The sequence below is a fragment of the Syngnathoides biaculeatus genome, chromosome 13, assembly GCF_019802595.1.
Source record: "Syngnathoides biaculeatus isolate LvHL_M chromosome 13, ASM1980259v1, whole genome shotgun sequence".
Lineage (NCBI taxonomy): Eukaryota > Metazoa > Chordata > Actinopteri > Syngnathiformes > Syngnathidae > Syngnathoides > Syngnathoides biaculeatus.
Window position 1 is genome coordinate 10,902,093 of NC_084652.1, and position 9,411 is coordinate 10,911,503.

At 43.7% G+C, this 9,411-nt stretch overlaps 1 protein-coding gene across 2 annotated transcripts; it reads right to left on the minus strand.

Moving 5' to 3' along the window:
- Positions 1–1,528: 1,528 nt before the first annotated feature.
- On the minus strand, positions 1,529–9,399 carry prpf38b (pre-mRNA processing factor 38B). 2 transcript variants are annotated; one of them, XM_061838293.1, is made up of 7 exons: positions 9,162–9,397; positions 8,988–9,043; positions 7,561–7,629; positions 6,259–6,410; positions 6,119–6,179; positions 3,581–3,816; positions 1,529–2,703 (listed from the first exon to the last, which is right to left on the minus strand). In XM_061838293.1, exons 3-7 carry the CDS (start codon positions 7,570–7,572, stop codon positions 2,043–2,045), a joined length of 1,122 nt encoding a protein of 373 aa, XP_061694277.1. In that variant the 5' UTR covers positions 7,573–7,629; positions 8,988–9,043; positions 9,162–9,397; the 3' UTR covers positions 1,529–2,042. The 2 variants fall into 2 exon arrangements, with proteins under 2 accessions (XP_061694277.1, XP_061694276.1); XM_061838292.1 differs by having other exon boundaries at positions 8,988–9,399.
- Between the last annotated feature and the right edge of the window lie 12 nt (positions 9,400–9,411).

The window sequence follows — 9,411 nt, forward strand, 5'->3', positions numbered from 1 at the left end:
TCTGCTCACCGACATTGCGTCTTCAGACCTGCTGATCACCGCCAGCAACGCGGCCGGAGAAAGCCAAGGATCGACCGTCGCGGCTGGTAGGAGATGGGGGCGAGGGGTGTCCAATATTTTAACAATTCAATTTTCACATTCTCACCATGTTTATCTTTAGTGGTGCCACATGAAGTCAGAAAAAGAGACCTCAGTGAAAGTGGTAAGTTGCATGCTTACACACACTGGTTGGGAATCAGTAAAGAAATGTGCCCTATATATATATCCATATTTTATATGAATTTCTCCAGTTAAAAATGACAAATATGGAGGTAGGGTCATATGTATTTTCCCTTGCCCACGCTCAGGAGGTCTTTCAGCTCCCGTGTTGAACATCACGCTGGCCGCGTCGACGGTCGCGGTGGTGGAGTGGGTCCACGAAGACGCCGTCGGCGAATACAAGCTGCTGATCACACAGCAGCGGGGCGCCTCCGAGTCCCCCCAGGAGGAACTGACGGTGCTCGGGCAAAGCGTCATCCTCACCGATCTGAGGCCCGACTCCGCCTACTGCCTCACAGTGTCTGCCAGGAACGGCACCGACGTCGGGCCGGAATCGGAACCCGTGTGTTTGGAAACAGGACAGACCAGATAAGACAGTTATTCTTCATAACGTCGCATATCCGCACAGAAGGCCAAATCACACGACAATACATTGATTTTGCCTTTTTTTTTTTTTTTCTTTCTTTGTACACTATAAAGTGCAAAAAGTATTGAAACTCAATCACTAAAACGTTTCTCTAAAAATGCCTGGACGGTGATTACAGTTGTAGGGGATCATGATTCCAAACACAGAAACCTTTGGAATCATTCATTCAAAATTTTGAAGATCATACATTTGTATGATAGCAGACCCCATACTTCACAAAAAAAATGGTGAATCGATGAAGTAATAGCATTGCTTGTTTTCACGTCCGGAGGCAGCAGTTACTTTGGAAGTTTGCTGAGCCGTGCACGCGGCACACGCATGACGCCCCGCCCGCAGCGCAGAAAATCTTGCCAATTATTTTATGACATTTAACAGGGACTCGTGCTAATCTTGTCATAATGCTAACACTTGTGCTTTTGTTGCTTGAGAATCCAAAGTTGTGGGTGGGTAAACTCGAGTCTGGGGACACTAATTTGTAAATTTGCCACAATGCTGCATCAGTTTAACAGTCATAGTCACTTCTTAGAAAAGCAATTGGTGACTAAAAAAAATTGTAGGTCTTTTTGGTCACCTTCAATATTTTAGTCCATATAGAGTACTTTAAAAAAAATAATTAAAAAAGACATCCTGGTAGGATCCAGATTGTCACAACTTGTCTGTTTTGTAGAAATGTCCACTGAAAGTTTCAAGCTGTGGGGATTGTTTATTCGCTTTATATTACTCCAAAAAGCTAATACAGCAAGAATAATTGGTGAAATCTCCGTCTACATGAATATTAAGAAAATGTAGTATTTTCAGAGTCTTCTAATAAAAACGAAAAACTTTTCAATGACACCACCACCGTTCTCCTTATTCATAAAATTGTTTTATTAGAAAACAAAATGCAACAACCCAAACACATGACAAGCTGGGGTCTTTACTGTACGTGAAGGAATTGAAACATTCTCCGGTGGTCTACAGACAATCAGGGACAAATTGCTTTCCTTCATCTTGAAGAGAACAGGCAGTATTGACTTGTTTAAAAAAAAAAAAAAGAAATCAAGGTATGTGGCTAAACTTGGTAGCATTTTGCTACGCCTGACTGTTCCCGCCACATGAATGAATGCAAATCCTGTCAGCTGCTGCTGTGTAGACAAGTCTCTGAAATATTAGATATATACAAAAATCATATTTTCCAGGGGCCAAAACAACAAACCGTACAAAATTAAAATGCCACTTTTCCAGTCGAGTGAAGACTAACAATGGCCAGCTAGGACGTGAAAAAGCCGAGAGGAAAAAAAAACAGAACTAAAGACGACTCCAGGTGACATTTGGTCTGTGAGAGAAATGGATTTAAAAAACAAACAAACAAAAACATTTACTCAACGCTGGGACTCCTTCGCCGGTCGCCGTGTTTGCTGTGGTCGTTGCTGGCCTCTCTCTGGTGATGGCTCCTCTCGCTGCTGCGACTGCGTTTGTGCGAGCGCAGTTCTGCGTCTCGTTCCTTCTCCCTGCTCCGGCTGGCCTCCCGCTTCCTGCCCTTGTCGTCGGCGCCGCTCTTGTGCCGCCTCTCCCGGCTCCGACTCCGGCTGGACTTCTTGGCCTTGCGCTCGTCTCTGTGCCTCTCCCTGTCGTCTTTGTGCCTCCGGTCGTCGCTTTCCCCTTTGCTTTTCTTCTCCTCCCGGGACCTGTCCCTCTCCTGGGGCCGCTCCCTGTAGTGGTCCCGCTCCTTCCTCTTGTTCCTGTCATCGCCGCCGTCTCGCTCCTTGTCTTTGCGCTCGCTCCTTTTGTCCCGACTGCCGCTGCGGCTTCTTCGGCGCTCGCGCCGATCTTGGTGGTTCCGTTCGGCGCTGCGGGACCGTCTCCTCTCCCTGTCGGCCCGGTCCCTATCGCGTTCCCTAGCCTCCCTCTCCTTCCTTTGACGTTCCCGCTCCCTTTCCAGTTCCCGGTCGTAGCTGGGGCCGTGGCGGTCTCGGTGGTGACTTCGGCTCCTCGACCGCTTCGGAGAGCGTCTGGGGGTCGGCGTCCGCCTGGGGCTCCTGGGAAGACCGCAACCGTTATTGACGACAAAATCACTTACTGCCAGCTATCACGTAATTAAGATTTCATCATTCTACGATGAATCAAGCAGATCAAGGCACCTGTGATTGGTGACTGGTCGGAAGTGGAGGAGCAAGATGACTGTGAGCGTGCATGCCGGACGAACGCAGATAGTTGCTAGTTGAACGAGTTCATTTGAATAATAAAGACGTTACTGATCAACCACCGCTTGTCTTCATTTCGTTGTCCAAGCAGACACCGCATGATGATTGGTCTCTTTTTGTAAATTGGCTTGTGAGGGTTTAACGCACAGGTGACAAACTCAAGGCCCGGGGGCCAGATCTGGCCCGCCACATGATTTTATGTGGCCCGCGCAGCCAACTCTGGAGTGTCCATTTCCATGATTCTAGTAAAAATCTGCACCAGAATTTCAAATTGTCATATATCATAAATGATAAAGTTGAGATGATATAACCATTTTGTTACCAAACATGAATAGTTGAAAAACACATTACCCTTGATTTCTGATTACTTGACTACTAAATATTTTTGTTTCACAGTCATAACGGCCCTCCGAGGGAAACCGGAACAACCCTAGTTTAAACTGTCGGTCAGTTAGCATTAGTGGATCGGGGGATATATATAGCATTTGTGATTTTGTTATATTTGAGGATAGACTTGCATATTTTGCAAATGACTGCGCTACCCGCCTCATTTTTAGTGAAACATTTCTACACGCTCGAGCCACCGCTGCTCATTTGCTGCGCTTGACCAGACATCTGTCAATTTTAGAGAGGCCTCCGTTTTGTTAAGACCAAAACACGTGATTGGCGACGAATCTGCTCGATATCCTGATATGAACGATTTGTCCATTACCTTGAGCGCCGGCGTTCCCCTTGCCGCCCGTGATTTTCATAGGCCTCCTCTTGCTCCTGCGGCTCCTTCTGAGGCACCTTCCGAGGCCTGCTCTTCATCTGCTGGTCGATGCTCTTCTGCACGGGCACGGGGATGCGGGGGAAGAGAGTGGAGAACCACTCCAGCTTGGTGAGGAAGGAGCGCAGCATCTCGCCGACCGTCATCACGCAGCCTCCGCCCGCCTTCACGTCCAGCTCCTGGAATAAAATGGCGGCGGGGGAGCCGACGGTACGTCCGTTAACACGTCGGCAGGTGCGCTGTGTCGTTGTTGCATCGACTCAAAAGGCAATATGTGATGGCCGTGTACTGAGCCTTCACCTCTGTTCATCTAGCTTAATTGCTCTAGTCAAATGTGTCTGCCTTTACTTTTACCACATGGGATAGGGATAAAAATGTGAAGGTATCACACACTGTTTGGCTCATCTAAGCTGTCAAACATCTGTACTCGCACGGTGAGCTTTGGTGACGGTAACAAGTTAACAGATTAGTGACACCCCATCTTCCTGGCCACCAAGTGGGGTTTCTCTACTTTTGAATTGCGGGTAGGTGAGGTGAGTAATCTGACGAGCTTGAGCTCTGCGCTCGCTGTGCTAAAATGAGAAAGAAAGTAACATGAGCTGCCTCTTCTCTTCCTTCACCCCTCTTTGCCGTCACGGGAGTGTCGTGGAGTTTGTGGCGAGACAACAGGCTACAGTGGAAGCACAGATGTGAGCGGGGTGGGGAGGCAAGCGCCCCCGCCCGCTTGAAATGATCGTTGACTTTGTAAGGTAGAGAACAGCCGCTTTGCACTCACACACGCAAACCAACAGTGCTGAGATACACTATCCAATTCACCTGCAGCACAGTGGGCATCTAAAGACAAAAACAGGGCAATTAACCACTTGCGTAGGGTTAGCAATATTAGAGATATATGTGATTACTTCAATAAAAAAAAAAAAAAAAATAGAATGCAGAACAGCAAAGGAGGCCTGGTTGCACACTTGGTATCAAACACATTCACCGACCACAACATTAGACTCGGCTGGACAATTTCATGACATCCAACAAGAGGCGCAGGTATTACCGATGTCTACTTGGGGTCAACACCCTCACGTTCCACACTTTAATATCTGTGACTTTCAGTGCGTGTGCGGTGCTCGGTAAGAAAATATCACGTAGCCTCAGAGTATTGCGATATTATTTGTCGACATGTTGGTGCCCCAATGTTTGATTTGTTGCTGAAAGGGCTACAACATAAAAGCTTTAAGACAGCACACGCCAAAGGCCCTGTGATTGTTTTAAATTGTTGTTAAATAAGTTGTCATTTTCTTGTTTGTTTTAGCTTGACAGTAAATTTAACTTGCGAGTGGGAATAAAGAGCTTGAGGTCTTTTTCGCCATCTGCCAAAGTCCTGCTAATTGTGAAATTAGTTGAATTCACTGCCACCATAAAACACTTGCATCTCTAGTACCGTAATTTCCGGGCTGTAAGCCGCAACTTTTTTTCCACACGCTTTCAACCCTCCGGTTTATGCGTTGATGCGGCTAATTTGTGTATTTTTTTCCAACGGCCGCAAGGCGACACTCTAGCAGAAAAGGTAAGAGTGAGACCGGTGGAATATATGTGCCGAGGAGGTGACTTTTACTGGTCCGGCCCTGTTAGCGCTGCGCTAGCTTGTTTCTGCTGTGTCTCAATGATTTTTGCCAGTATGTTTTTTTTTTTTTAAACGTTAGCTCTTACCCTGTTAGCACGGCGGCGCTAGAGTTAAACTTTCTGCGTACCATTTTTCTTTGTAGATATCCCGTGTTTCAATGTGAGCACTTGCGGCTTTTACACAGCTGCAGCATGTATATGTATGCACCAAATGGTATTTCCTTCACAAATGTGCCGGGTGAGGCTTATAACCAGGTGCGCTCCGTAGGTCGGGAATTACGGTATGTGGTAGGACAACCCAGCAAAATAAATAGTAAATAAATAAACAGCCAAACATATGCTGCTACCTCAAAATCATAAGTCGGCAAACTCCTGTGTGTGTGTGTGCACCTGTAAAAGGTCACACACAAATATACAAGGAAACTGTTGATAGTATTTATATTGGATCTCATCAGATTGCCCAGCTTCGCCCAGTTTATCTATATGATTGGTTTGAATGTGTGCATAAATATAATTGCCAATTACAGAAAGGTCTTTTGTGCAACTAGTCCCGATCAAATCTTGTCAAAAGCATATGGACATGCCTTAAAAAAAAAAAAAAAAATACACATGACTAGTAAAAGATGTACTCTGCATCATTTAAGGTACTTACCCTGACAACAACCAGCAGCATGGCAGTGAGCAAGTAACCTAGCTACACAGGTTTAGAGGACAAAACTGTGGATAATTAAGCCAAATGAAGGCAAAGGTGAAAAATCAGCTATGCACATCACAGCGGGGAGAATGGGGTGCTGCTCACTTTCAACACGTGGACGTATTTAAATGGAGAGAAATAGAAACATGGAAGTATTACCAGGCACGACATACCTCGTCATCATCCATGAAGCCGTCGTACCAGTCTATTAAATCGGCCGGGGGTTGTGTGTATCTAAAAATTCAAGAGAAAAATTGTAAACAGCGGGATCTCAAGTGTTTATAACGAGTGGAGGAGCGGAAATGAATCATACCGTATGTACATGAAGCCGAGTGCTCGGATGTAGGGCGAGTCCGTGTGCGTGATGAGGCCCATCAATTGCTTGCGTGTCAGCTTGAGCGTAAACAGTTTATATAGTAGACAGAAGGCTGTTGACACAATCCCTCCGGTCCCAACTCCACGAACCTAGATGGGATCAAGTCAAGAACATCTATAGACTGGCACACTAGCACACACTCCCGTTCAAAGGTTTGCATTCACTTAGAAATGTTATCTTGGATTTATTTTGTTTTCCAATTAAGATCTAATTTACAAATCGGAAATACAGTGGCGCTTCGACTTAAGAGAAGATTCTTGCCTGACTGCGCTCTAACCTCAAAAACACTTTCCCCCATTGAAATATAATAAAATGTCTCCCCTGCTCCAACCCCCACCAAATTTATTAAAAAAAAAATTATTACAGCTAAAAGCTACAGTATTGCACTTGGCAAAAAGAGAGTAATAAATTTAATTTATTGAACAAAATGGTTTTTGCATCAGGATTTTTTTTTGCCTTAATTTATGGCCATTGTCCTGGTCCTTCTAGTGTGTGCACCTTGGCAACTAGGTCCAGCATAATACATAAAAACACTAAGACACCCACATCTAAATTTACTAAACTGCTGTAATCTGTCATTTTTACAGAGCATCAAAATGATACATCTGTGAGCATTGCTATGTTTGTCTATATGTGTTGCTACACCACTTCTGTTAAAACATTTGCTGCACAAAGACTTATCATGACCATTACCTTGTCGGTTACTGTCACTAGCCAGTCTATGGCATTTTTCATTGTGTGTTGGCATTAAACTGCTGCACTTCCACAAAACACAATTTCACTGCTTGTTTTCATCCACAATGTGTAATTCTTTGTTTTACAATAAAATTCAATGAGGAGTGGCAACAAACACCTCAACGAAAGCACTTGACTTATCTTTGGGAGGAATGTTTGCAAACTATTAAATCTCTTGTGAAGTTTGCTTCCTCCATCCAACACTCCGAACTCAAAGTTTTGCTTGAAACTTGTAAGGACAAACAAAAAAAGGCAAGCGATGCGTCTTATCTTGAAAAAGGTGCGTTACTTGTAAGTCCAGGTACCACTGCAGTCTTTCCAGATGTTCATTTTGATCCTTTCTCATTAGCCTCCAATACTTTGAAAGGTAGTGCATGTAATACAATAATCAAATTGCACATGATGGGAAATGTATTCAACTAAGTAAATAACATCTTATGTCAGTAAGGCTAGGGAGGATTACTTAAGGATGGGGAAAAGAAAAAGCACGTACTTCTCACTTACCCCTCCGCACATTCCAGTCTGACCTGCAGTCTTTCTGCTTCCTTTCTCCCATGGCTCAACGTGAGTCACCTGCATGGGGAACAATTACCAAGTTAAATTACACGTATTCGCTATTTCAAAGACACGTTTACTATTAATTACTAAATAATTATTACACAAAACAAAATTGGTGGAAAACAAATGAAAAAAAAAAATCCCCCTTTTCACCGACTGACATTCCTTGGGAATCAATGCCAAAAAGGTAGTTGTAAAACATGTTTTTGTTAATTTTACATTTTCAAAAAAAAAAAAAAACAAATTTAAAGAACCACTTCACACACACACACCTTATTCCCTGCCTTATTGTTCAATACTTGAGTGTAACCTTTCCAAAAACAAAATTAAATAAATAAATGACTGAGCTCATTCATATAAATAAATGACTCACTTGGTCACCTGGAAACATAACTTGAGCATATCATCTAAATATTTTAAGGAGTTACTAAATACATCTTGGATGGGCCCCAAATGCAGTTATGGCTCATGACACTATAAACATTTTTTAAATGTGAGAATCGAAAGTTTGAGGAACTTCTGATATGTTCCTGCTAAGCTTGATAATACTTAATAATGCTACCAAACGAGATATGGAAGGTCATGAAAAGCTACTTAACTACCATTTTGTTAAAAAAAAAAACAACCAAACAAGTGACTTGCTATAAAAGTGTAATTTCCTTATTAATTTAAAATCTTTTAAAACGGCTTCATAAAGCCTTTCCAGCAGAACAATGTTTTTAATTGATGCAACTTAAAATTGCGCTCATAGAAAATTATCTAAAAATTTGATACCACTGTAGGTTACATTGGGGTCAATTCGATCATTTATATTTTAACAAGGAATCGTACACAATGGTGCAGATATCCATCCATCAACTTGTCCTGCAGCTTATTTCAGCTAACTTGGGGCGAAAGGCGGACTACACACTGAACTGGAAGTCAGTCGCAAAGCACTTATCGACAATGCCCCTAAAATATCGCTGCAATAACGATACCATTGAAGGCTATTTTTGAGTCAATGCCATCATTTTAGTTATAAATAAGCATAATTAGAAGACTTACTGCCTGGCTATTTCTAGGTAATTACACCATTTCAGACCAAAACTAAATTGTTTTTTTTTCCCATTTAAAATAAGGATGCTCCACCACAGCATTACTGACTCTTATTTGTTAGCAGTTAGCTTCAGGTGTTAGCATTACACCCAAGTTGTATAATTTTGGCACGTCGCGTTGTTAAGAATGGTGAAAACACATGTGAAGTGTTTTAAATATATATTACACAATAAATATACAGCTGACTTAAAATACTTGCACTGAGCTAATCGAAGGGTCGTAGCTGTTAGCCACACGCTATTGAAGCCATGGCGAAGTGTGCTTAGGCCCAACGTTACCTTGAAATAGATTTCGTCCACCACTTCGTGGTACGTCTTAAGCTCATACAACTGGACTTTGAAATAAGGAGAGGACAGAACATTGGTCAGAATCATTGGGTTGAGGTTCATCGTCTTCTCGTTGCCCCACAGGGGCAGTACGTTGCCATGTTTTCCGGACGCAGGCTTGCTCACGGCCTGGTTTCCGAGGCTAGCCATCGTGGCTAAGTCCCGCGACGCCGAGCTTTTCAAGTACGATGGGGCCTCCTTCCAGTTACAAATCCATCTGAGTTGCTTCCGTCGAATGCCGATTGTTCCCAGTTTGGCGCGTTATCGGCGGAAAACGGGTGGCGGAACGGCGATAGCAACTTCCCGCCGTCGTCGTTGTGGCGAAAGTGCTGCCGATGATGCTGCTGCCAAGTGGAACCGGAACTGGATGCTCGTC

Excerpts from the sequence above, each read along its gene's own strand:
- prpf38b (XM_061838292.1), bottom strand. The coding sequence starts at position 9,185 with ATGGCTAGCCTCGGAAACCAGGCCGTGAGCAAGCCTGCGTCCGGAAAA. Across the intron at positions 6,411-7,560 it reads AGACTGGAATGTGCGGAGGG|GTTCGTGGAGTTGGGACCGG; the intron begins GTAAGTGAGAAG and ends GATCCCATCTAG. Across the intron at positions 6,180-6,258 it reads CTCGGCTTCATGTACATACG|ATACACACAACCCCCGGCCG; the intron begins GTATGATTCATT and ends TTGAATTTTTAG.